Below are 27035 nucleotides of genomic sequence, written 5' to 3' on the forward strand. Positions count from 1 at the left end.
ATATTGGCGATACGTTGATACCAGCTGTTGAATACCTTGTTGAATAGCTCAAAATTATGCGTCCTGGAAAATTATTGCTCTCCACTATCCTGAGATGATGCTGTTGTTATTGACGTAGTTGATGGTATTTCTTCGAGGCTATGTCGAGATGTAGATGGCTGCGGCTCCGCGATGTCCATGACTGACGGTTGCACTTCTAGTTCCAGATTTTCAGCACATGGTTCGATTCTATTTAAATTCAAGCGACACGTATCACAGATTGATAGAGATGTATCCAAATTAAATTTCCACTCTATGAACTTATGTTTTCAATCAAATTTTCAGATAATTTACGAAGCTTCGACGAACACCGTTTATTAGGAAAGGGCTTGCAACACTCGACCTTCTTGAATTCCATATTCAAAGATTTTTTTAGTGATGTCTGTTTTCAAAAAGATGGTCATGCTTATATACAAACGTAGGTACCATTTGGATATTCAGGTATAAATATTGTTTTGGTATTGAAGCTACTCTAACAGAGAAGCTATTTTTTTCATGAAAAATACCATGAAATACATTATAATGTACCTTAAATAATAAGATGGATAGGTACATCAATATTAACAACCTCAATAGGATGAAACTACGCTTGACAATGAAAATAAGTGCAACTTAACTTGTGTTGGTTTCTATATTTAAAATAATAGTGTTTTCATTTCCCCTGTAAATTCTAAACGAGTTGTCTGATCGTTCAATCGTTAAAGGACAAATTGAAGGTAAATATATGTGTATCTTGCTAAACTTATCAATGCTGATGGAGAATCACGATTAACTTATGAAAATGGCTTATTTTCTACAAAAAACGATTTTGATGAAACTAAATTTGAAATATCTCGAAAACGGTTATATTTTGGAAGTTTATCGATATCAGCTTTAACGTTTGAAATGATTTTTATAATCATGTACTAACTTCAAACTGAACGTTTTGCCGTAAATAATTAAATTTTCAAAATTGCCTCAAAAGTTGCTCTTAGAAAAACTTTTTTATTGAAAGTTTGTCCATCCTAGAGTTTTTTTCAAAACTTCTGCTTTCTATTCAAGTTTTTAAAAATATATATATAATAAATTTAAAATTATAAAAAGGTACTTTATAAGCCCCACTCAATTTATTAAAACGGTGGGAAGTCTTGTTAGAGTCGAGCTTGGAAAGCATGTTTTGTGCTGAGTATGCAAAAAACGACAGACTTCGGATAGATATGTAGAGGTAACAGACATGTTTTAAAGTGTCAGGTACCATAAATGAGGGTAACAATGGGCCGAAAAGTGAAATTTTTTTTGTTCCCTACCTCACAATATTCACATTTTAGCATGATACGTTTATGTTATTGTGATGAAAATGGTTGATTGAAATCGATATCTGACTTTTACTAAAATTATATAAAAAATAGACCAATGGAACACCTTATGTGGGGTGACATTGAGCTAAAACAAAAAATTGGTTAAAATATCTTAAAACATGTAAATCTAACGTACACCCTTAGAAATAACTACACAGTTCGAAAAAGTAGTGTAAATTTCTGTTCAGTATGATGCACATAAATGGAGCGTCACATATCATATAAGTTTACATTATATATCATGCAAAGTTCTGAGACATTTCATGCAAGGTAGCAAATATTGTATACAAAAGCCCATTGTTGTAAACAACATTGTTTACAAGTTGCTCGGTTGCGTGAAATGAAATACAAGTTTACGAGAATGAATGTTTACATCACTATTAAAATTCAGAATTTTTATCTGTATACTTTTACACGAGACGTAATCCATATTGGACGTAGATCATAGAACGTTAACGAACATTTCATGTAAAATTAAGTGTTCTCAAACCAAAACATCAACTAGTCGACGAAGAGAACGTTGGATTGAACTATTTAAATAAAACAAGTGGTAAATGTTATCTACACTTTACTCCAGGAGTTCAAGAAAACATATTCTAGTCATCATTTTCATATTCAAACATTTTTCAATCTTGGCCCAATGTCACCCCCTAGGCCCTTACGGTACTCTGTGACGGTCTGTGAAGGGGATTTGTAGGTTTTTTAACTCCACTATCCTCTTTGAACAACCAAAACAAAATTATGCGTAATTTACGATGGATGTCACAACAACAGCAGTCACATCTGATGGTAAATTAATGCATATGCTTGAATAAATGGTGAACTATTCTGGTACTGCGGATCGCATCGCTACTATCATGCGGGGGCATTTGTGGTAAGCTACTTTCTATATAGAGATATAGAGGACTGAATTTAAAATTTGATAAAAAAAAATGCAATTTTGAAGTTCATTTGGAAGATACCTTGAGTTAGTAGTAAGTTTTCTGGCAAATGTCGGGGGTTCGTGTGCATTCCTGACATTACTGAAAATTATGATTCCTAGTATAATAGGATTCCTAGGGTTCCAGTATAATAGGATGCTTTGTTAATTGTTAATTAACTCTTGGTCGCTTGTAATACTTATGAATATTTTAGGTGGACAAAAAGGCGAACTAAGAGGTGGACGCCTGAGCTTTTCCACATTTATATCGCTGTGAAGCAGCTGTAATCGCTAGGGGGAATTTATATCTGTAACTGTAAGGGCCCATGCATTAATTATGTCACGCCAAATCGAGGAGAAATTTACCCCCCCCCCCCTATCGTGACGTTTTTCCTATACCTAATGCATTGCTTGTCACAAAATCTTAAACCCCCTCCCCCCTAGAGTATGACATAATATATGCATCAGCCCTAACCAGTTCGATTTTTTTGCTAACCTGGTTAAATTGCCATATTTAATTATCTTAAAGATAAATCGTCCAGCTCAAACCTTTGTAGGGATAAGAGGTGGCATCATCATCATGCATCATATATAAATGTTAAAGAACCCAGCACCGATGGTGTGATCCAACACCATTTGAACTAAAGAAGTATGGCACCCATCGGGGAAATGTAAGGTTCCATTACAGTATTGCTTGAAAAGTATGCAGAAATTGCAATGGATTACGGTTAACGACTTGTAGTCAATTTTTATTTGTTTATACGAAAGTTAGAAGATACTGAGAGGTAAGCACATATCATCGATAAGAGACGCGTGTGTGAGAAATTTTGCGAAAAAATCTAAAGGCACCGGTGGGATAAGAATCCACAATTCTCATTCAGTACACGGGTGCATTACCAATTATACAATTGTGGACCTCTTGGCAAATCAAAGTTGGCACTTATGGAGAATGGAAGAACTTTGAAAGTGATGATGGTTTCAACATTTTCCACGGGGATGTACATATACGAGTGCAATCTTAAAATGCTTTTATTTTGAAAATTGAGCATTTTATTTAAATCTGGTTGCTACTACAGTGGTAGAAAAGCTGAAGTCTATGTATATTATGTGTCAATTAAGTAGTCCTTAAGTTTTCTACTAACGTAGCACTAACCAGATTGAAATAAAATGCTCCATTCACAAAATAAAAGCATTTTAAGATTGCACTTGTATACTTCCCCGTGGAAAATTTTGAAATCATCATCACTTTTCTAGTTCTTCTATTCTTCACGAGTGTCAACTTTGATTTCCCAATAGTTTACAGATGTATTTGGCTTATGACATTTGAGTTTCAAATCCGTTTCCCTCCCACCGGTGCCCTTAGATTTTTTCGCAAATTATCTCACACACACTTCTCTCACCGATGATGTTCACTTAATACTTTTTAGATCAAAATCAGATCTAGTGTAAAGGTTATTATCATTGTGGAAAATAAAAACGTCTTAACAACGCTGTTAGAATTTATTTCGAGAATTATCAATGGTTGAAAACCAGGGGGTTCCATTTAACGCTCATTTCATAATGAAAATATTGATTTTATAAATATTCTATTTTTCCTGACCATTCAAAGCATTATATGGTCTGTAATTGATTAAGGTAAAACGCTGGTTTTGAACTTATTTCGTGAGCTTTTTCATTTTTTTTTTTAATATGATCGGTGAATTTAGGTCGAGCAGTAAATGGGCATCACACGGTAGTTTGAGCTGAGAATTGAGACATTACGCTACTTTCATATCTTGTCTGACAATCAAATAACTTATTTAATATAATAAAGTTTGTAGCGGCGCCGGTGGTGTAGTGGTAAGTGTGATTGCCTCTCACCCCACCAGGCCTGGGTTCAATCCCAGTCGGCGCCGCCAGGATGTTCTGAGGCATAACATCTCTGATCACGGGGAAGTAAAGCCGTTGGTCCCCAGTTCATGAGTTGATGGGTCGATAGGTAGGGTCCAGGTGTGGGAGCTGCCTCCCTGGCGTCGATAGCATTGGTGGTCAGCACAGAAAACAAGATCGATGGAAAACAAATCAAAGGAAAAAAATAATTCAGTTTGTGAAAATGTCGTGCTTATTATTATGTTATGGACAACTTAGAGCATCTTGTTTCAAATAGCAGTTTTGCAGTAATAAAGATTAAAACATTTTGCCTTAAAGAATAATTTATTCAATTCTATTGATGTAAAGCTAGTATTACATATAAAAAGCTGTTATTCAACGCAGATCAAACCAATTTTTCACAATTTAGAAAATTAAAAAAGTAGTAGCTGCATCCATGCATAGATATAAATTAATGTACCAGAACCTGGTCGGACACTTGAGCCTACCCAGGGGGAGGACCCGGATGTGACCACCCATGTGAGTCTAGAGTATCGGACAAGCTGACAAGTGCAACTGGAAGGACGGTAGGTGCATAGACCTGTGGGTTGGTTTCTAAATAACTCAACTTAACTCAACTAATCTAATCTAATCTAATCTAATCTAATCTAATCTAATCTAATCTAATCTAATCTAATCTAATCTAATCTAATCTAATCTAATCTAATCTAATCTAATCTAATCTAATCTAATCTAATCTAATCTAATCTAATCTAATCTAATCTAATCTAATCTAATCTAATCTAATCTAATCTAATCTAATCTAATCTAATCTAATCTAATCTAATCTAATCTAATCTAATCTAATGTAATCTAATCTAATCTAATCTAATCTAATCTAATCTAATCTAATCTAATCTAATCTAATCTAATCTAATCTAATCTAATCTAATCTAATCTAATCTAATCTAATCTAATCTAATCTAATCTAATCTAATCTAATCTAATCTAATCTAATCTAATCTAATCTAATCTAATCTAATCTAATCTAATCTAATCTAATCTAATCTAATCTAATCTAATCTAATCTAATCTAATCTAATCTAATCTAATCTAATGTAATCTAATCTAATCTAATCTAATCTAATCTAATCTAATCTAATCTAATCTAATCTAATCTAATCTAATCTAATCTAATCTAATCTAATCTAATCTAATCTAATCTAATCTAATCTAATCTAATCTAATCTAATCTAACCTAATCTAATCTAATCTAATCTAATCTAACCTAATCTAATCTAATCTAATCTAATCTAATCTAATCTAATCTAATCTAATCTAATCTAATCTAATCTAATCTAATCTAATCTAATCTAATCTAATCTAATCTAATCTAATCTAATCTAATCTAATCTAATCTAATCTAATCTAATCTAATCTAATCTAATCTAATCTAATCTAATCTAATCTAATCTAATCTAATGTAATCTAATCTAATCTAATCTAATCTAATCTAATCTAATCTAATCTAATCTAATCTAATCTAATCTAATCTAATCTAATCTAATCTAATCTAATCTAATTTAATTTAATCTAATCTAATCTAATCTAATCTAATCTAATCTAATCTAATCTAATCTAATCTAATCTAATCTAATCTAATCTAATCTAATCTAATCTAATCTAATCTAATCTAATCTAATCTAATCTAATCTAAACTAATACAAACGCAGCCAGTACGAGAAAGCATCCTGGAAAATGATAAGATTAGATGAGGTCTAATAATTTTTCTTGTCTAATTGATGTTTACAGCATATCTGAGATATGATATAAACATCAATACGGCCAGGCCTACTGATTCTTGGAAATGAATGGGAACATTTCTTGAATCTACAGGGGTCGAAGGATGCGTGGACATACCGTACCAAACGCTCCGAGTAGTTGTGTGTAATGTGTAAATATTTGTACAATATTGAAGAATCATAAAATAATGCAATGGAAGGATCTTACAGAATTTTCTCCTATGTTGGTAATGGTTCTTTGCACGCACGCACGTACTCATGACTAAAACTGCCCAAGTAACTATAGGCACAGCTGAACAACGACTATATCAGTGTTTGTATGTTCTGATGAGGCCCGCATATAGCCAAAAAGGCAAAATAACGTGCCTATGGTTGCTTGGGTGAACATCAAATGATAGATAGATAGATAGATTGGCTGGTTTCCGATTCATAGCAGTAATTTTATTCAGCGAAAGGTTCGAAATTTCATTCAAACGTACTTAATTTCAACTGCATCGTTTGATGGTGCACGTCGGGAGTCATCCGGAAGAAGGGGATATTTTACGGGAACGATTGAGCTTCCAGCTGTTGTTGTGGCGATATATGCGAAATGTTGCAAAACAGTTCCGCACACTTCCTTAGTAACTGCTTCCAATTCAGCGGGAGAAAATCCCCTGGAAGAATGCTGAAGTAAAACCTCGTTGCAATGATCGAACAACGCAACTATCGAAAGATAAACAAACTTTGCCTCCATAAATTCTGCCATAAATCTGAACGGGATAGGATCAAGCAAAATGGCTTTAGATAAATACAATTCAGTCAGAAAGTTTTCTTCATAAAAGCTATTTAAAACCTTATTAATTTGATAGGGATTTCATTAAAGCAAAACAACATTTTCACAAATGGCCCATGCGAATCAACGTTTAAGCCACCGCCATATTACAATTATTTAGTTTGATTTTTACAAACTTCGTTTTCAATGTGTATTTCCATGGATATAACTTTATTTTGGTCAATTTAGGAATGAGCAAATATTTGAAATACGATAATCATAAAATAGGGGAATTTACGTATTTTCGTCAATCTAAGCAGCGTCCGAACTTCTATTAGCGATTTTTCAGCGTCACATACATACATGACAGGTTTGTTTGTTGACATTTATCTGCTGCTTGCTGTTCTACCAATTCCAATCGACAGAATTGATCAAAACGGGTTGAACATGTTTTTACAACGCTCTAAACTTCTCAGGTGAGAGTGACTATTGTCGGCAGTCTCTTTTTCTTCGGCACCCTTTCCATTTGAACTGCGTGTTAACCAGCTGTTCTATTATCGGCAACTCGAAATCAGCCGTATTTTGTAGTATGTATATTTCATTTAAAGAAAAATATGGTATAACAGGAATTGACAGTCGTAAAAATGTAATCAGATTGAAGCTGATAAGGTAAGGAATCGGCTTAATACATTCAGCGAAGAGTTTTGATGGGAAAATACAGTGAAATAAACGTTTCAATTTCGGTTGCCGAAAACAGTCAATGGGTGCCGAAGCCATAATTTACCCTATACCTCGGCTGAGCTTAATGATCAATCTGAAGAATAATTAATTTTTCTTCTCGATTAAAAATAATAAGTGAGATCAACGTTTTCCGAGGGTGGACTTATTTTTTTTCGATGTTTTCAAGTACATTTCACATAAGATTTAATATGGCACCTTTAACTTGGCCATTTTATGAGAACAATTTTAATAATTTTGGAAATAGAATAGGCTTTTTATATTATCAGTTTATGTTTCAATTATATTGGTAAGATCGGATGGTATTTTTGAATCCTTTTCTATGTTGATTGATGATTTTTCTAGTGGATTCAGCGAGCGGCTAGGGAAAATGGCTTGAAAAAGTTTTTATTGTTGCCAAATAGCTTTTATTGTAGCTTAAAAGTTCTCAATACGTTCGTCGTACAACCTTTTTGCAGTAAATCAGTCTTGAAGAGCTTCGAAAATATACCCTTCACTACCTTCTCCAGGATGGGCCAACTAGACAGATTCTAGTCTTAATGAGGTTTTGGTGGATGCATCAATGGCAAAGTAGCCTTGACCAGGGTTTTATGAATGTTGTTTTATAGTAGCTTTGTATTACTTCATAAAACTTAAAATGTTACTTGGGATTCCTCGAAATGAACTAAACTTATTTTTGTTTGCTTCTTCCGTCATGTTGAATGGATGAACCTTTCAAATCCCCATACTCCAGGCTTTTGACGATCCCCAGTGGCTGCACATTTCGGGAAACTTAACAGAATAGAACGAAACATTCATATTCACAAACCTCTGCTTCGTGCATCACAAACCAGCTGCTCATGCCACCCGGCAAGAGCTTTGAATCTCACTCATCTTGCACACAATTCACACGCGGTTCTGTTATGCACTTTTCAACATTTATTTAAAAGCTTCACGACACTTTACAAGCATTTCAGCATTAAATTAAAAATTGATAAATCAGCGGAAGAAAAACACGCAGCAAAAATTCACACGTCAGTCTTCAAGCGCAGCCTACTTCTATCGGAAGGCACGGGATATGCACTGAACAATAACAATTTCAATTTCAATAATTAATAAATTACTTTTGTAGAATAAATTAGTTTTATGCAATAAAACTCCTGTTAGCGGATATTGTTAACTTCCAACAATCTCATGACCAATTTATCGGTTATCGAAGCATACTTTCTTGGAGAAGAACTAGCCCTTGGCTAAACATCTCCTTAATAAAGCTTTAAAAAAAAAAGCTAATACTTTCAATCAGCCAATATATGTTATCAATGCTAGCTTTTTGGATAGCTGTGTTTTGTAACAACTAAAACATTTCTAAAAATCTTATTAGTAATCGTTTTGTTTTAAATGTGCCTTCGAGCAAGACCCGGCGTTATTTTCTTAGTTCTCATATTGATACGTAGGGTAGGGCAACCCCTAATAATTTTGAAAATAAACTCATTTTCAATCCTAGCTCGCCCATGAAACTATAAATGGTGCTCCTTTGCAGCATTATAGATAGTTCTGTACAAAATGAGGTTCTTCAAAAATCGCAAAAAAATCATTTTGTGCTGATGTGTAGAAAATCGGAATTATTGATACTAATTATGCGTCATAAAATAAGGATTTTCAAACTTCCAACTATTTTTTCCTACAATTCCTGCATTGAGGCATCACTATTTATGATTAATTGAACCATTACGAACAAAGAAGCCACCCCTACCGTTATGAAAACAATTATACAAAAATGTCAAAGAAATTGCTTCATTGTGTATTTCAGTCTTCGGTACGCTTGTTTTCACCAAATTTTGCAAAACCTGCTACATGTAATGTCACTAACAATAGTTTTCAATTGATTTCATTGGTAAACATAGTTTATTTGTTATGTATTCAATAATATTGTAGAATTCAATAGATAAGTTCGGTAAAGAATAACAGTTGTTGGTTAATTATCCAAAGGCTATGTTTATAAACAAGCATTAATCAATCCTTTAAATTTATCGAACCTCTTAACGAAATCCCTTTATGAAGAGCTTTGAGTGGGTTGGTTTATTTCCTTTAAATTCCGTTATAATTGCTTATCTTTTGACAGATATGCGTATTTCATCTACTACTTGCAGACTTCATCAGTGCCAAGTACTCAACACCACTGAAGAATCCATCTTTTACCTACGAGTTAAATACTAATCAATAGGTACTAAAAATCAGCAGGTATCCACTGCTTATGATCAACACAAGATTAAATAAATGTCTTAGGGAAAGCCGGAGTCTACAAAATCTCTTGTCCAGATTGCAATAAAATCTACATTGGTCAGATGAAAAAGACTTCCCGCATAAAAGCGAACCATCACATGACCTTACCGATAATGGTTATAAATTGTTTATAATCCCTGCTAAACTTCAACTGAAATGGTTATGGAACTTTACATGAACGTTTGTGTGATAAAGTTTTAACCTTATGTATTATGGTTTTTTGGAAGCGGACCTTACAAATAATGGGTTGTTAAGAACCATTACCATTCCAAATTCTTGTTTTCTCCATACATTTTCGGAAAGAGAACTATATTAGAACGTTTTTACTTATGGTTTGAGAACATTAATGGTTATGGTTATGATAGTCAGTAAGGTCCATTAATGGTTTTGTATTATCACTCAACTTTACGTGAAATATATCGTGAATTGGTAATCAAAAATTTACAGGCAACCAATTCGCGATATATTCCACATAAAGTTGATCGATGTTACAAAACAATTCATGGACCTTACTGGTTACCATAACCATTACCATTAATGTTCTCAAACCATAAGTTAAAAGGTTTTAGTATAGTTTTCTTTCCGAAAATGTATGGAGAAAACAAGAATTTTGAATGGTAATGGTTCTTAACAACCCATTATTTGTAAGGTCCACTTCCAAAAAACTTTAATACTTAAGGTTAAAACTTTATCATTAAACGTTCATGTAAAGTTCCATAACCATTTCAGTTGAAGTTTAGCAGGGATTATAAACAATTTATAACCATTTTAAGTAAGGTAAATTTATGGTTCGTGCTTATGCGGGTTTGGAAACAAGGTTTAAGGAACATATCGCAGAGGTAAAAAGGCTAACAAAGAGATTGATAAAGGACTTCATTATGAATTTAAATCCAAGGTTGCAGAACATATCGTTACAAACGGGCACAATTTGACAAAAGATAACATTAATATCCTGCGGAGTGTATCTTCGCCTTGGAAACTAGACGTAGCAGAAAGTTTAGAAATATTTAAACATAATCCATCAGCATTGCTTAATAGAGATCAGGGAAACCGATACTCAAGACTGCTACCTAAAACCACACATCGTAGCATGCATCTACCTGTTGGAGACTAAATATGAGATAAAAGATGGATTCTTCAGTGGTGTTAAGTAAAAATAGTCAACCACTTTCGACGATTGCTGATTTATGTAGCCAATGTTATGAACTTGCAGTACGGTGAACAAACTTTTATAAATATCTACCATTTGGCATATATAGAACGTTCAATCGTTAAGGTGACACTGTGCCCCACCAGACCCTAGGTGAAATTGTCTATCATTTTTGCATTCCATACCCACTCACCTGTCATTGATGCAGCTTATCTTTCTAGATACCAGTAGGAAATACACATATTTTTTTTTAGATAATCCCTGAACCGTAATTAACTTTAACGTTAAGATATGACAAGCGCGAAGAGCGACTTGGAAAATCATTGACCATCGATAATCCATCAACGTTTCTAGTCCTCGACATACACCTTTTAGCTACTGGAACGTAAAAGCGCACCTTTTTACTAGTGTCTGCTACTGCCTCGGTGCCTTCAAGGAGATAAGAGAAGATTCAAAACAACGCACGGCGTATCTAGTTTGAAGACTAGTTTATGTAGCCATACATTAATTAACTCTGCTTCGTTGACTCATGGAGCGAGTCCTATGCTCTCAAATGCAAGGGCGCCTAATAAAAACGGAACCAGAACAACCGATGCGGACAGACGGATGAAGTTTGCGTGTGGCTCGTTATCTGTATATGTACCTATCACCTGTTCCGCTCGGGATAGTTTATCGTGACTTCGAAAGAAGGAAAACCAAAATGACACATTTTGTGTTGTACGTGTTATTTTTCGTCATGGTTTCCTGGTTAATTGACAGCACAGCAGTAAGAATGGCGTCAAAAACTGCCACCTGAATGGCTGCCACTCGCCGCACGTGTGCCTTACACTGTCTGGCAAAAGGTAATGAAGCCCATTACCATGCACTGTCGGATGGCATGTGAATTTTTAGGTTAGATTTAGGCACCGCGATAGTGACAACGGTGATGAAACCTTGAATCAAAATTATTTCAAATGAAGAAATCCTATATTTTCCAATTAGATGAAGAATAAAATTATTTTTCCCAGTTACAATGTACTTCAAAGGACGAGAAATGATCTAATTTGAGTCAGCCAAAAATTCTAGTGCCTACCGTCCGCGAGAGAAAAATATCACGGTTATCATCACCCACGTCGCTGTCGTCGTCGTCGTTGTCGTCGCGTGGTCACGTGTCCCGGTAAACATATCCATTCACTCGATGCGACCGAACCGCAGCCCATCACCGGGGAGTTAATAAATTATCGTTGTTTATTTTAGACTCACTTCCTTTCGGCCACAAACCAACATCATCCGTTTCGACTGGCGTAGAGAAAGAGCAACTTTCCCACCGTCCGTCGTCGTCGTCGTCGTCGTCGTCGTGGTCCGCGACCGTTGCAGTCGTCAGCGCTGGCTCAGTGAAGTTCAAAAGCGCAAAAGTCACCATATTTTGACAATTATCTGTGGCGAATGATAGCAACACATAATCGCATTATTTGCCGTAGGCATCAAATGAACCAAACAACCATAATAACTATCAGTCACAAAAAGCCAGAAGAGGCATACATACCGTTGAGAGTTGAAATGGGTTCCGCACGCGGCCTACGCGCGCTAGATTCAAGAACTGCTACCGGAGGAGGACGGAAAGGAGGAAACAGCCCAAATTGTGCCAATTGTTGTTGTCACGTGTCACACACGACGTCCACCAACACCGTAGCGGTGTTCGCGATGCGTCGATGACTTTGTGGGGCCGCTCACGGAATACATGATTCCGTGACAGACACGTGTGTTGTGGCCGAAATCGTAGGCTGGGAGTTCGATGATGCGTGGAAGATATATGGAAAGATATGGAAAGGTAGAATACATGTGTTTGGGGAAGATTTTAATTTGACGGAAGTCTTACCCTAGGTATAAGTTAAAGCATAGCTTAGCTTAGACTGACTGCACATTAGACTGATGCAAAATTTGAAATGTTCGCTCCACAGTGCTCAAGTTTAAAAAAAATCGTCGGATGCATTTTCGAGTTACGCCCTTTTTATGGCCTAACTGCATAAATCTCACTAAAAACAGTGAAATGCCATCACATATGCTTATTTTGCATGCAACATGACATGAAATGTCAATTGCAGAATGTTTATATATGCTAATTTTTGGAATTAAAAAGGGTTTTGTACGTTAGTTTAAGGCTTAAGTTTTATTCAAATTAACTGTAAACTAATAAACTTAAATTAACTATAAACTAATAAACATAAATATAAAAAAATGAATCTCAAAGTGGTTTAACACAAATGACCACTATTGTAGTCAACGACAGCACGCAGAAGTTGAGATTTGTATATCTTTGATGTTTTCGTGGTCTTGTATCTTTTCTAAAGTCGCTGTGAACCGATTCGGACGCCTGCTCGTTGTGCCAACCCAAACCTTGTCGAGTTGCGTTACAAAACTCTTTCACGTGAAACTGGATTACATGGTATTTGGACGATTTTGGTAGATGCAACATTTCCCAGTATTCGACAAACTTATTAATATCTTCTTCAAATCCGGGTACAAGTTCGAATGAGAAGCATTTCTTGTACGCATTTTGAAAGTGTTTCAGGACCTATAAAAAGTAACAGTCATTAGTTTTATACCTGCTGATCGAAAAACCACTGTACCTTATATCAACATAGTTTAGCAAATCTTCGTTTTCTCGGAGAACATCGACAGCATCAAGGAGACTGTGACATGCTCATCCTGTAAAACCGTATGTTCGCTGTTGATGTCGTACATGAGCCTTTTCGATCCATAAATCTGCCCAGTCTGGACTTTGTTTCTCCACTGCTTGAAAAACCATGTTCACGATCCCAAGTGTCACGTGAAGTGGAGGCGGAGGGCATACCAGCAAAACAGGAGTGCTGTCTTGGCCGAAAACCAGCAGGGGTTTAATGCAGCTAGCATATTTTTTACGATTTTTGGAACATGGGTCTTTATTGGAATTTTCCCGAATGTTTCCAATCGTTCGGGGCACTCCACTTTGCAATGCAAGGTTTGATTTTTCTGTTACACAATATGGACAGGGGTGGGTAGATGAATGTGCCATTATTCCAATAATCACGTTAATGATCTTTAAATCACCAGCAATAATCGATTCCAAGTGATTTAGCTTCAAAAGACCATTCCAGATTAGAAAAATACATTAATATTTTTCGGGTAGATTTAAAGCCAATGCTAAAATATGGAGGCGTTTCACGCCGCTGTCTTTAAAATAATCTGTGGAATTATTTTGGGTTTTGGATACAACAGAGAGAGTGATCTTAAAAAATCCTCCTCCACCGTCGATACCAAGCTTTATGAAAAGTTCTTCCTCACTGGCGTGTCTACTTTTCTTGATTCGTTGAAGCAACTCAGGTATATTATTACAAAATATAACTGGAACTTCAGCGCATTGACCAAGATGGACGTTTTCAGCTAGAAAAGAGCATTTCAATTTAGATTTCTTTAAAATATGTACCTTTTTGAGTTTTACCTTTGGCTACTTCTCCTAGCTCTACAATACTAAACAAATCTCCAAGCTGTGAGTTCAGTTTGGAAAGCTTTCCTTTTAAGCCAGTTTCAAAGCTTACTCCACCTCGTTTTAAACCTTTCATGACGCCTGTTAATCAACTAACCAATAAGCAAATCAAAAGCTTCGGCAAATCCTAAATAAAATATTACCAAGAGTCTTCCGCATGCTCAAGTTATTCTCCGTCTTCACTTTGAACATATCTTCCGTCTGCATGCGTTTCCGTTCTTTCAAAGATACAGTAGAATTAGCTTTTAGAAATACGGATGGTTTTCCTCGACGATTTGATAACCGAATGTTTTCAGAACCTGTATGAATCAAATAAAACGTTAAAGCTACATTCTGAAATACATCAGTTGCTGTTTTACCAGAAGTTGAGACTTTTTCGGCTAGAAACTTTGACACAGCTGCTTCTGATGCCTTTGGTGGAGAATTATTTTCTTTCAGAATTCTTGCTAAATTTTCTGAACGCTCAGTGACAGTACAAACATGATTCTTCCCTCGTCCGATTTCCGTTAGACATGTATTACACATGCGCATGACCTCGCGTATGACTTAAGTAGTGTTTAAATTGCTCGGTTTTGAATTACGTTGGTTTTCCTTTCTAGGCAATGTTCCCGGTAGATTTTTACCATACCTTAGCTGGGCAGCCTCACAAACTTCACAAGTGCACTTTGAATTTGTACTCGTACTATTAGAATAGTTAAACTTGTATTTATGTAGGACCACTTTTCTGCTATTTCCATTTACAGGGTTGCAATAAATCCGGCACTTGGCACATATTGAGGACGGATAAAACCACTCGTGAACATCAATATCGCTTAAGTATCCCTAATCACTTGACGTATTGCACTGGAGATCGGTCTAACGTTTTTTTTTTATATGAAATCCATGATTAAATTTCAAGCAAAGCAAAGCGCGCTGCAACTCACAAAAGGCACGTTTGTCAATAACGTTTGTCAATGCCTACTTGTGTTCTCTAAACAAAACAGCGAGTGTTGCGATTTGTGCATGTAAAATAAGAATACGTGATGGAACTTCCCTGTTTTTAGTGAGATTTATGCAGTTACGCCTTTAAAAGGACCCTACGATTTTTTTAAAATTTGTTTCAGAGATGCAGAATGATCTAACGAATCGATTGGTATACTCACTTTTGATGGATTTAATTTTTTTATAATAACGGTCAGAGGAGCACCGTGAGCTACTATGTCACACTGCAGAATACAGTGTTGCTTAATCTTGCCATAAGGTTATCAATCTCTTAAACTATTTAATTTGACGTTTGGCTGAAAAATCATTTTGTGCAAAGTTGTAGCTGATAAAAATTCCCATAAGAATAGCAATAAAATTTGTTAACAGTACAATATGTAAACAGGCTAGAAGACAATGAACAAAAAGTTTTGATTTTCTATAGTAATTTCCATATAAACTTCAAATGGTTTGTGCCAAGTCATCAATTTTTTTTTTTTTTTTTTATATATCTTTATTAAGGAGACTTTCAGCCCTGGGCTGGTTCGTCTCCCGCAAGTCATCAAATGAGTTTCAACTTTCGGAGGCTAATCAGGACCCGATTTGAAACCATTTGAACACTGTGGAGCGAAAATTGCATCATATGTACTAGGGTGTCCCAAAATTGCACTATGTCTGGAAATCTGGGGGCTCACCCTCCAAATGATAGCTAAGGGTGTTACAAACAAACTTTTGTATGGCGGCAACTCTGGGAAATGTTGTTTAGAGGTCGCCCCGACGATATTTTCGAAAAAAGTTCATTTTTCATAGCTTTTATCCAATAAATATTTTTAGTTCTTTAAATTTCAGTGAAATCTCACTCTTTTATATTTTTTGCAGATTCCAAAGGGTCAAAACTATAAGAGAAAAAATTGCTCCGGCATGTTCTGTGTCCAATTTGTTAGTTACAATTTTTCAAATTATCTAAAATTATGTTTTTTGTTGTACATCACTGCATTCAATCATCAAAAGTGGGTATCAAACATAGCGCTATTATCAATCAAATGCAGCAAAAATATGGAAAATTTTATAAGCAAAAACTTTGCTCCATACATTTTAACCTCATTTTTAACCGTTAAAAAGTTATTCGTGATTTACTGTGGAAAGAAAAGATCAGAATTTCAATACTAGCAGAATGTCCACCAGCAAATCAAACTATCATTGAAATCGATAAAAACAAATCACCTACTTTGTTGCAAATCACTTGATAACATTTGTTTCGAAGTTTCTAGAATTCAATAGGAAGATATATGAGCGGAGAGGAATCATGCAATTTTTTAGTTTCCATTTGATTGCCGTAGCAAGCAGAACCAAAAAAGAAAACCATGTCACCAAAAACCAAGATCAAGTCGGATCTCATCACCGGTATTGCGAGGAAGCATTTGCCCAGAAACTGTTTGCCGTCGGAGTTGGCCGTCATCAGGTACTTTCAATTCAAGCATGAAACCCAACAACTTTCAATCGGAAAAAGCATTCAAGTTGTGACAACAGAAGCCCTAGAAGTATCCATAAGGTATTTTCTCCTGCTCGGGAATTGTTCCAAACCAGTGAAATTGCATAATGAAACAACTGACTGACTGACTGGGAGTGGCCATTCTGTCTCACTGTACAATTTTCAGTGATACCAAATATTTAAGGATCAATAGCGGGGCTGGCCACGTCCGACATCAAAAAAGGAATGAAGAGGAACAAATGCAATGCGATGAGGAGAGGCAGGCTACTGTGTCGCATGATGAGTATAATATGCTTTTTTATCTAGAGCTTCAAAGCGATCAGTCATACAGGAAATCAGTCCCAAAATTGTGTATAGTGTTGCATTCAAGCTTGTTGTTCAATTCAGGCACTGTTCCGAATTTGGGTATAGTGCTGAATTCAAGCTAGTTACCCAGTAGCTCTGGTAGATCACCTTTTCGTGATGCCTGGTACGTGTAAAAACCGTGTAAAAAAAACCGTGTAAAAAAAGACTTCAGTGTATAAGGTTCTTCTTGTTGACAGTTATGAGCCTAGGTTTTGAGATTGGAACTTAGAAAAGTTTCGGACCAGGGTTTTGCTGCTTTGTCAAATAACAGTATCATCGTTTTTTTTTGTCGCTAAGAAGATTTTGAATGGATTTGCTAAGCTAAGTCCCCTTTTTTCACCATTGGCATTATATTATATGAGTCACTAAATTCTGGGTATGGGAGGGTCCACCCGATTGAGGCGAAATTTATGGGTAGAGTGGAAATGCCAGCTCTCTGTCTTTAATATTTCGTGAAAAGAGAGCGGGTACTTCTCCCCACTAATTGGGGCATCCTCCTGTTAGAGCCTGATTTTTGCCGATTGTATGATCATGTTGTGGGAAGGATATTCTCATTTATATTCGATGTTGCCCATGGACTCACCCAAACCGTTTTTGGCCCTTCATACAATGGCAGGTTGATTACAATTAGAGATTATTAAACTTGATCAAATCGAGCAGTCAGAAAAGTCAGCAGTCTACTGACAGTTGTCTCGCTACAGTGAGTGGTAGTTCCATATCATCATCAACATATCATCATTGCTGGAATTCATGCTTGTTCATTACAGGACATTGCCCCGAAATCGTGTATAATGCTAAAATCATACTTTGTTTCAATCACTGATTTCAAGCATGTTCATTTGGAGACATTGTCCTGAAATCGTGTATATTGCCCGCATTGAACAACAAGCTTAATTTGAGCAATTTACATGAGTTCGGGTCAGTTGCCCAAATTGAATAACAAGCCCAAAATAATAAATTTACATTCATTTGGGACTGTTGTCAGCTATCAAAACAATCAACCATAATGATGGAAATCAGCAAGTTACACGAATTCAAGACGATTTCCTTAATTAGAGAAAATTCCACAATTGAACAACTAGCATGCATTCAACAATATACACTTATTCAGGAAAATTGCTCGAATTTGGAACAATGCACAAATTGAATAACAAGCATGAATTTAGAAATTTACATGAATTCTGGAAAATTCCCGAATTGAACACAAGCTTTAATTCAGCAATTTACACGAATTTGAGACAGTACCCAAAATAAATAACAAGCGCTTAACATAAATTCGTGACAATGGCCGAACTCTGAACAATGCCCTAATTGAACAAGCTTGGATTCAACCATTTACGCGAATTCTGAACATGCCTGAATTGAACAACATACTTGAATTCAGCAATTAACATGAATTCGAGACAATTGTCCGAGTTAAATGATAAGCTTGAAAACAACAATTATCACGAATTCTGGGAAAAATACCCGAATTCGTGACAATTACGCGGATAACGGAGGATGCCCGAATTGAACATCAATTTTCACGAGTTTGGGACAATGCCCGAATCGAACAACATGCATGAATTCATCGGGACAATTGCCCGAATAGAGCAAGCATGCATTCAATATACACGATTTCGGGATAGTTCCCAAAACCAATCCCAAAATTATTGAATTAAGCTGACTACGGGGCCGTTTGCGAATTGAACAAAAAGCTTAATGCAGCAATTTCATATTCGGGATAATTGCCTGCAGTGAACAACAAGCTTGAATTCCAATGCTCACTAATTTGGGAATGTTATCCGAATTCAGGACAATACCCATTATGAACAACAATCTGGAATTCAGCAACTTACACGACTTCGTCGGGACGATTGCCTTAATTCGATACAATCTCCTAATTAGCGTTAGCGTTGTTATGATATACTTCGTAGATTGGATACTAGCGACACTCACGTCTCTTCTGAAATTCTCAGTTAGACTACTTTCAGGAATAATGCTGAGAAGTAAACATTGGTTCCAATCTAAACAAGTGTAACAGAAGCATGACTGTCGCTATTCCCGGCCACGTCCATCTTTACCATAACTAGGGATAAGGAAGGAAATGTTGATGTAGTACTTACTTAACGAGAGGCCACCGACTTAGCGACACCCTCATAAGTGCTACGGAGTTGGAGGGTTGGGTAGGGTATTCGGTTAGGATTTACCTCAAGTTGGCGATGCAACCGAAAGTATGTATTGTTTATTTGTTGTTTATTTAATCTCTCGATAGCCGGCTATCGAAAGAACATATTAATTTTGTTTAGTGATAATGAATTTTAATAGTCATGATGGAGAGCTTGGGATTAAACCCATGATTTTCTGTTCAGTAAACAAAAACGATCCCTCCAGGGTCATCGAGCATCTCAGAACCATAAAGGCCGAACACGAAGTTATTGCGACACCAAAAATGTCATGCCAATTTTCTTATAATGTTTAGAATCAAACCAAAATTTTAGGGTAGTTTTATACATATATTTACTTCAAAAATCAAAAGAAAAGTTAATCGATGGAGCCTTGAGTGTAAAATTGAACGCATTTTCGCTTGATGCCCTCCATCAAAGTCTTTACAGTGTCATCCGGTACCAGTTTCTCAGTTTTTTTTTTCCATTTTCTTAACATGTCCTTCTCGTCTTTGACTGTCTTCTTGCTCTTCTGAAGTTCTAGCTTCATTATTGCCCAGTACTGCTCCACCGGGCGCAGCTCCGGACAGTTTGGCGGATTCATGTCCTTTGGAACAAAATGGACAGAATTGGCCTCATACCACTCCAGGACACTTTTAGAATAGTGGCATGTTTATTTATTTATTTATTTGTAGTTTGTTACAGTCAACAGGTTAAAATACCCAAATGACAATTAAAACTTAGAACTATCGCACTATTGCTACTGTGACATAAATCTCAAGAAATTCTGCCTATTGGACGCACGTGAAAAACTAAAGTCAAATACATGTTGACAATGATTGAACACACGGCATATGCTACGAACTGGCTCATTCAAACCATAATTTGTCCTGGAAGTATCGATGAACAAAAAGGCGTGAGTACGTAGCTGACGTCTCCTAATGTTTATGTTTAGCTGTGTAAGTAGCGAAGGGCAGTCGATGAGAAACGTTAACAGATCACTGACAAAGCAAGCTTTTGCAACATCACGTCTAACACTGAGTAGGTCCAGATGAATGAGTTTGCAACGACTCTCGTAACTAGGAAGATCCAGACGGTCAGTCCAGGGAAGGTGTCGTAGAGCATAACGGATGAATTTCCGTTGAATCTTCTCAACGCGTTGAATTCCATTTTGGTAGTATGGACTCCAAACAACGGAGGAGTATTCAAGTATGGGTCGCACCAAGCTGCAGTACAAGGCCTTTAAGCAGTATACATCTTTGAAGTGCTTGGCAAAGCGAAATATGAAGCCTAGCTGGGAAGATGCTTTCGAGATGATGTATGTCAGATGAGCGTTAAACGTTAGCTTCGAGTCCAAAAGCACTCCCAGGTCTTTAACCAAGGATTCTCGTGCTAGAGACACTCCGGACAAGCTGTAGTTATGGATGAGCGGTGAACGTTTGCGAGTGAAGGAAATCACTGAGCACTTGGATGTGTTTAATACCATACGATTTCTTCTGCACCAATCAGCAAACGTTTCGAACTGATGTTGTAAGAACTCGGCATCGTCTAGTTTCTCGATGATCGCATAAATCTTGAAGTCGTCTGCATAGGATTTCTTGTGACACCTTAGAACTGAGTTGACGTCGTTCATAAACAACAAAAACAGAAATGGCCCCAGATGACTTCCTTGCGGTACACCGGATGTAACAGGAAACGAAGTTGAAAACTGGTTGCCGAGCCGTACACGCATGTTACGCCCCATCAGATATGAACGTAGCCATTTGAGTAGCCTAGCATCAGCGCCTAATTTATCATACTTGGCCAGAGCGATTTCGTGGTTCATCTTGTCAAAAGCTGCTGACAAATCCATGTAGATTGCGTCAATTTGGCAGCCACGCTCTATCGAGCGAGCAAGAAATGAAGTGAACGTGGTTAAGTTTGTGGTAGTAGAGCGCTTGGGCATAAAGCCGTGTTGATCTTCCGAGATGTAGTGCGAGCAGCCGTGTGAAAGGAAGTCCAGAACAATCAGCTCGAAGAGTTTTGAGGTTGCACATAGAGCGGCTATGCCACGGTAGTTTGAAACTGTTTGCTTACAACCTTTCTTATGTACAGGAAACACGTACGATTCCTTCCAAATAGTCGGGAACACGCCTGATTCCAATGAGAGGTTGAACACAGTAGCGAGAGGTGCTGAAAGAGAGTGGATGCATTTATTCAGCACTATAGACGGGATACCGTCTGGGCCGACTCCGGTAGTATTTTTCAATCGTCTGCTAGCGGAAAGCACCGTGTCACTTGATATCGGAGGAAGTTCACCAAGCGGAGGAAGTACAGGCACATTACTCACGGCATCAACAATATCCTGCGGGCTAGTTGGGTCATTGCAAAAAACTCCGCTAAATTGTTTCCTAAACAAGTCAGCGATGTCGTCAAGGGCAGAAGCTTCTATGTCACCATTACGCATAGTGGAGGGAAGTCCCACTTCTTTCCGCTGGCCATCTACGTATTTCCAAAAGCTTTTAGGATTGAGTTTGAGACTTCGCTGCAACCTCTCTTGATAAGAATTGAATAGGCGTTTGTTAAGGATCTTGTAGCGTTTGTTTGCTTTGGTGTAGCGTGCTCTGTTTCTTGCGGTTCGGTGTCGAATGAACTTCCTTAAGGCACGCCTTTTAGCCGTTTTGAGACGTTTCAAGCGTGTGTTGCTCCAGATTGGGAAAGCCTTCTCAGGGTTGGTCTTTGTCGGCACGTACTGGTCAATAGCGTAGAATACGATGTTCGAAAGGGTCGACGCCGCCAAATCGGTGTCACAATCACGAAACGTAGTGTTCCAGTCTATACTCGATAGGAAAAGATTCATGCCATCGAAATCTGCTTTGTTGAAATCCAAAAGCACCTCTTCGGTAGTATCCTGAAACTGGCAATTAGTGCAGTTGTTCAGAGACAGCAGTAGAGCTGGATGATGCATGCAGTCTTTGACTAGAGGATGAGGAGCTTGTGTTACAGAGCAATTGGGTCGGAGGTCTTCACTGACAAATGCGAGGTCTAACATGCGGTTGTTGCTATTAGGTACTACATTTATCTGCTGCAGGTTAGCGGTGCTGTATCCATCCAGAAGACATGTGGTTGTTCGTCCAAAATTCAAATAACGGCAATCGGGGTACGAAAATCCATTCGAATCGACTCGCCAGCTGATTTCACGCAGATTGAAGTCGCCGAGGATGAGAATATTGTCTCTAGCGTCCATACGTGAGACGACCCAATCAATCGCGCAAAGATGTTTGTCGATAAGTTCATCATCGTTGATGCGGTCCGGAGGGAAGTAAACGACACAGACGAAAATGCACATGCCCTCGAACGATAGTTGCACCCACACTTGCTCGATTTCAGATGTGCTGGGTGGATACAGCTGGTGACTTTTCAAGCTGGAGCGAACCGCTAGCAGAACACCTCCACCAGTACGCTTATGGCTGTTGAGCGGGGAACGGTCTTGACGGTAGACGGTAAACGAGTCGTCAAAAATCTGCCGAGAGGTTGTGCTACTTTTCAGCCAAGTTTCGGTGAAGGCATGCCAGTCGTAGCAGGCATCAGAACAGGCAAGCTGATAGTCTACTATGGAGGTGTTGATGCCACCGACGTTCTGGTAGTATCCCAGCAGCGAACGGGGGGCTTGGGCTACCTTACCGGGACGTTGAGGTTGGGAAACCCCGTCATCATCACTAGAGACAGGACAACCGTGAAGAGCGTAGGCTGCAGTTGGCTCCACGACCTCAAGGGCGCTCATCTCAACGTGGGAAGAAGTGCGTCCTGCTGATGTTTGATGGTGGTCGTTCGTATAAGCTGAGGGCTGACATGTTGACATAAGTGGCGGGCTGACCTTCGTAGCAGTCACATGTTTGCTGGAACAACGGAAGTCATCAGGAAGTGAATGCTCTAACAAATTTGAATACTTGCCTTGAAAAGCAAGTTGGAGAACCTCTTCAACAGAACCAGATACAGGACCACGACGGCTAAGATGAGCGCAGGCGGCAAGAGGCAGGACCGATCCGGTCTGAGAAGAGGTCTCCAAGTTGCTATATGCAGTGCGTCGTGGTGGTCCACTTCTTATTCGGTCATGGTGTTCGAATCCGTGATGCTGCGTCCCGATGGCGAGCTTGGAGAGTGATTGTCTGTCGGCGTTTGATGGGGCTTCCAAAAATTTCCGGACGACTTTCTGTCCTTGAATTCCCGGAAGAGAATTCCCTTAGGCCACGTCGAAGTTGAGAGGGCTTTAGCTTTGAGGTCAGGGTTTAGGCCAATTTTGAATGAAATGAACGTTAGGGTGTTAACATTCTTCCCTTTGGCAACTAGTCGAACGACATCAACATCATCCGTGCCCATCCGCTTTATTGCCAATTGGCGAACTTGGTCGACTGTTACATCACGTGCAAGACGCGATATGTAGAGCCAGAATTTTTCATCGGAAGCTGATGCGGTGAGCTTTCCAAGCGATGGTGACAACGAGCCTCCGGTTCCACACATCAAGTCCTTCGCATGTTGATTGGTGTTTTGGAACAGGCGACGACTTCTGATGGATTTTGTAGCTGACGGACGTGTTGTTGGAGTGAGTGTACTCGAGTTAATTAGGGCGGTAAAGTTAGAACGGATTTCATTTTTCAGTTCCGACAGTATACTCGATTTCATATTCTCAACTATCTCGCTGTGAGCGGTGAGAACATGTTCCTGGCCAGCTTCGTAAGCACCCCGAACTGAGCTTCGGAAGCGCACGTCATCCATCAACTTAGAGCACGATTTGCACATCCAGTACAGCTGCTTAATTTTGGGCAATTCATCCGAGATAGCCGTGGGAATGCCGCTACACTTGAGATGGAACACAGCTTTGCAAAATCCGTTGCAAGTAATGGGAGCTTCCACCACTTCGATGGCACAGGCATGGCAGACAGCACTCATTTTCAGGCTTGTGTGACGAAGAATGTATGCGACTATTCGGTTGTCCAGAATCTTTTAAACGGGAGTGCGTTGTGTAATGCGCCTTACGGTAGGCAAGGAGACAGGTGTATCACTTTTCTGTCAGATGGCGCCAGTAAAGGGAAGACGAGCGGGAAGGTAGGTAGGTATGTTTTGTTTAACCACCAGCAGCAACACAACACCACAGCAAAGATAAAACACGAAATAGACGCGATAAAAAGCACTAGAACACAAATCCGATTTGCTTAGTACACGCTTTGAATGATAATCTACTATACGGAACTAATTAGACGAATTTTAGAACACAAAAACAACGTAAATTGAGTGTTGAATCACAGTCGGCTGAGAACGATACTTGTAGACAAACGCAGAGTTGCCAGTGGCATGGCATGATGCTAAATCTGGCCAAAATAGCGGAGCTTCGTCGTGCTGCTGCAAGAACGGCAAAAGGCGCTTCTCGAGGCACTCAGATTTGTAGATCTCGCCATTTACTGTGCCCTTTGTCACGAAAGGCTCACTCCTCAGTCCGCAAGAGCAGATGGCCTGCCAAATGAGATATTTGGAGGCGAACTTCGACATTTTCTTCTTCTTAAATTTGTCGTCCACATCGAACTTGCTCTTGCCGGTGAAAAACTCCAACCCCGGAATTTGCTTAAAATCGGCTTTTATACACGTTTCGTCGTCCATCACACAGCAGCCATATTTTGTCAGCATCTTCTTGTAGAGCTTCCGTGCCCGAGTTTTAGCCGGCGATTGTTGCCGCTCATCGCGGTTTGGGAAGTTCTGTACCTTGTATGTATGTAGTCAAGCTATCTTCTTTGCATTCTGGACGTAGCTCTGCGACATGCCGATCTTATTAGCCAAATCACGGCTTGAGACGTTGGGATTTGCTTTAATCATCCGCTTCACCTTTCCCTCCGTCTTTTTGTTCTCCGGTCCCGGTTTTCTTCCAGCTCCTTTGCCGTGGTCCAACGTCAACCGCTCCTGGAACCGCTTCAACACTCTGGAGACGGTTGAATGGTAAATGTTCAACATTTCCAGGTGTTTGGAAAAAATTTGTTCTCTCAACTCGCGTTGGTTCACCTCCATTTTCGTTAAATCGAAAAACACGACTTCGAGTTTGATGTACACAATACACATCAATGAGAAAGTGTGCAAAATTTGGTTGATTCTTACCCAATGGTAAAAAAGTTATGCCCTATTGAATGTGTCGCAATAATTTCGTGTTCGCCCTTTAACGCTTCGCGACAATACAGGACTACGTTTTCGTTTGATATGCAAATAGTATCCGAGGTTAATGTTCAATATCAAATATACAAATGATGGTGGCGATTTATTGTGCTGTAGAAGAGCTTGGGGTTAAATCCATGATTTTCTGCTCAGTAAGCAAAATCGATCCCTCGAGGGTCATCGAGCATCTTATAATCCACAGCGCTTTGAATAACTATTATTTACGATAATTACATGAAATAAATAAAATATAAACTACAAACAAAACGTAACTGCTAAAATCTCAAAAAGATATTCTCACAAATTTCACAACAGCACTTTCCCAACGCATTACGAAAATCCTGTCCAAGGACTACCCAAACATATTAGTCGCAACAAAACAGCACCGCACTATCAACGATCTCCACACTAAAGTTAAATACCCTGTAAGTAAAGAGGACATTAGCAATGTAATTTATAAAATTCCGTGCAATAATTGTGATAGCAGCTACATAGGGATGACGAGAAATAATTTACGCAGAAGACTAGCAGGACACAGAACAAATGAGAACAAGTTAGAAAAACTGATGAACGATAACCACACCATTACCGAAGCAGTCACAGCAACACTCATAGAAACCACTACCGCCCTGATCCAACATTGTATAGAAACTAACCACAGATTCAATCTAGATAATACACAAATTATAGACCATAGCTACAAATCATCAACACTTCCATTCCTTGAAATGTGCCATATCACTAACACCAACTACACAGTAAACAAACGAACAGGCATAGACAGACTTAGTACGACATACGCAGCAGTATTGCACAATATTAAGAATACAGATAAACGCAACAAAACCAGAAGAGAGCAATCGACCACAAATGAGAGATAGGTTTTTAAGATAGGGCATTTCGGCTACCAAACAAAATGGGTTTCATAATAGGGGGTTGCCAAAAACAATTTTGCGCCATTTGCCAGTACTACAAGTTCATAGCATACACACTACCAAAAAGTCATGTAAATTTCCGTGCCCTGAGACCGACACATACAAGCGGCCCAAATGACATAAGAATCAGTTGAAAGAAACGAGAAAATAAATTCAATCAATCGTACTTTTCGTCGAGTTGCGTATGTTTCGGTTTGAGAACACTTAATTTTACATGACATGTTTGTTTACGTTCCATAATTTACGTCAAAGATGGATTACGTCTCGTGTAAAATTAGTTATTTATAAGTGTGTAGTGTATCCGACGTGTAAGGAGTTTTAAATTTATTTTAAATTACTAACAACAATAAGTAACAAACAAATACTCAATTTACAGCATGTACCAATACATTAGAGACCGGACAGTTAAAGTTAGACAAAACATAAGACAAAAAACGAAAAAACTATTGTAAGTCACCATGACATAAATATGTAAGAAAAACATAGTATATTGTTACATAAAATTACAGTTCCCCCTGAAGAAGACACAATCCCCGTGTCGAAACGTCGGGTAAATAAAAACTCGTTCAATTAAACAAAGACTGCGTAGCCGTTCAACAAAATAATAAAAAAAAAAAATACTCACAAATAT

The 27035-nt window shown here is 38.1% G+C and overlaps 1 protein-coding gene and 1 pseudogene across 1 annotated transcript; both read right to left on the reverse strand.

Moving 5' to 3' along the window:
* Nucleotides 1-13080: 13080 nt before the first annotated feature.
* LOC135710321 (uncharacterized) lies at nucleotides 13081-23055 on the reverse strand (annotated as a pseudogene).
* Nucleotides 23056-23375: 320 nt separating this feature from the next.
* On the reverse strand, nucleotides 23376-24221 carry LOC135710322 (uncharacterized). The gene has a single exon (XM_065232842.1). The coding sequence runs from the start codon at nucleotides 24219-24221 to the stop codon at nucleotides 23376-23378; it is 846 nt and encodes a 281-aa protein (XP_065088914.1).
* Between the last annotated feature and the right edge of the window lie 2814 nt (nucleotides 24222-27035).

The sequence above is a fragment of the Ochlerotatus camptorhynchus genome, unplaced genomic scaffold, assembly GCF_037179485.1.
Source record: "Ochlerotatus camptorhynchus isolate MF236.1 unplaced genomic scaffold, CSIRO-AGI_Acam_v1.1 ptg000379l, whole genome shotgun sequence".
In the NCBI taxonomy this organism is placed as follows: domain Eukaryota; kingdom Metazoa; phylum Arthropoda; class Insecta; order Diptera; family Culicidae; genus Ochlerotatus; species Ochlerotatus camptorhynchus.